The sequence below is a fragment of the Sinocyclocheilus anshuiensis genome, unplaced genomic scaffold (genome assembly GCF_001515605.1).
Source record: "Sinocyclocheilus anshuiensis isolate Anshui unplaced genomic scaffold, SAMN03320099.WGS_v1.1 scaffold304, whole genome shotgun sequence".
Classification (NCBI taxonomy): Eukaryota; Metazoa; Chordata; class Actinopteri; order Cypriniformes; family Cyprinidae; genus Sinocyclocheilus; species Sinocyclocheilus anshuiensis.
In genome coordinates this window covers 19,964-21,261 of record NW_015555737.1, presented here as the reverse complement: position 1 = coordinate 21,261, position 1,298 = coordinate 19,964, and the positions used below count along the sequence as shown (strand labels likewise).

Genomic DNA, 1,298 nt, shown 5'->3' with positions numbered 1-1,298 from the left:
TATATATAAATTGCATAATATACACACGATATTATTCTTATTCTGTCTTATTCTCTTATTCTTATATTACACCGTCAAGTGTCCACAAATATGCCTGTTCACATTCTCTTTAATCTCCTTAAAATTTATAGGTGGAATATGAGGGTCTAAAGCATGAAATCAAAGTGCTTGAGGAAGAGACAGTGCTACTCAACAGCCAGCTGGAAGACGCTTTGCGTTTGAAAGACATTTCTGAAGGCCAGTTAGAAGAGGCGTTGGATGCTCTGAAGAATGAGAGAGAGCAGAAGAACAATCTGAGAAAGGAGCTGGCCCATCATCTCAGCCTGACGGACAGTGTGTACGGAGCCAGCACTCACCTGGCCATCTCTGCCGTGGAGGGTTTGAAGTTCGCAGAGGAGGCAGCGACCAATGGCACGTCTGCATCTGGGTCCAGCCCCAACAATGAGGACCGTAACCGCTGTAATGAGTGCAATGGGCATGGACCAAAGGTGAACGGAGAATATCACCGCCTGGGAGGCAGGAAGGGAGAGGTGCTGCACCCAGTGTCTGATCTCTTCAGCGAACTCAACCTGTCTGAGATACAGAAACTCAAACAACAGCTCCTACAGGTTGGTCACATGGCATAAGGCATAGAATATGCAGGGATTGTGGCAAAAGCAGAGTATGAAATGAGACTGGAGAGCAATATTTATTTAGTTTGATTAATTTTATCTAAACTTAATCTTGAGCTTTAGCTTAGTGGATCATGCTTATGTAGGAGACATGTTTGAATCATAAAAATCATTTTTAAAAAAAGACAAAAATCCCCCCCAAAACATTTTAAAGAACTTATTCCAGTTTTTCAACTAGATCTCATTTAAATATCCTACTGATATACCTTCTAAACGTTATTCTTAATTATTTATTCTATTAATTTTTTTATCTGTCAGAAAAACAATTTCGTTGGTTATTAATTCATTTCAGTGTTATTTTAGTACTTTTAGTATTTTAGTGCTTTGGGGGAAAACTAATATATATATATATATATATATATATTACACTTCAAAATATTTAATATGAAATTAAAATAAAATTAATACATAAAAATAATTTATTAATATATCTCCTTTGTATTTTAAGATTATACAGTATATACAGTGGGTACGGAAAGTATTCAGACCCCCTTCAATTTTTCACTCTGTTATATTGCAGCCACTTGCTAAAATCATTTAAGTTAATTTTTTTTCCTCATTAATGTACACACAGCACCCCATATTGACAGAAAAACACAGAATCGTTGACATTTTTGCAGATTTATT

The 1,298-nt window shown here is 36.1% G+C and overlaps 1 protein-coding gene across 5 annotated transcripts in view; it reads left to right on the top strand.

Annotated features, from left to right (window-relative positions):
* Nucleotides 1–1,298, top strand: part of bicd1a (bicaudal D homolog 1a) — a 43,404-nt gene that overhangs the window by 28,300 nt on the left and 13,806 nt on the right. For all 5 annotated transcript variants that reach the window (XM_016466632.1, XM_016466635.1, XM_016466634.1 and 2 more), the window contains exon 4: nt 132–608. In XM_016466632.1, the coding sequence (XP_016322118.1) occupies nt 132–608 (477 nt within the window). The remainder of the gene's footprint in view (nt 1–131; nt 609–1,298) is intronic.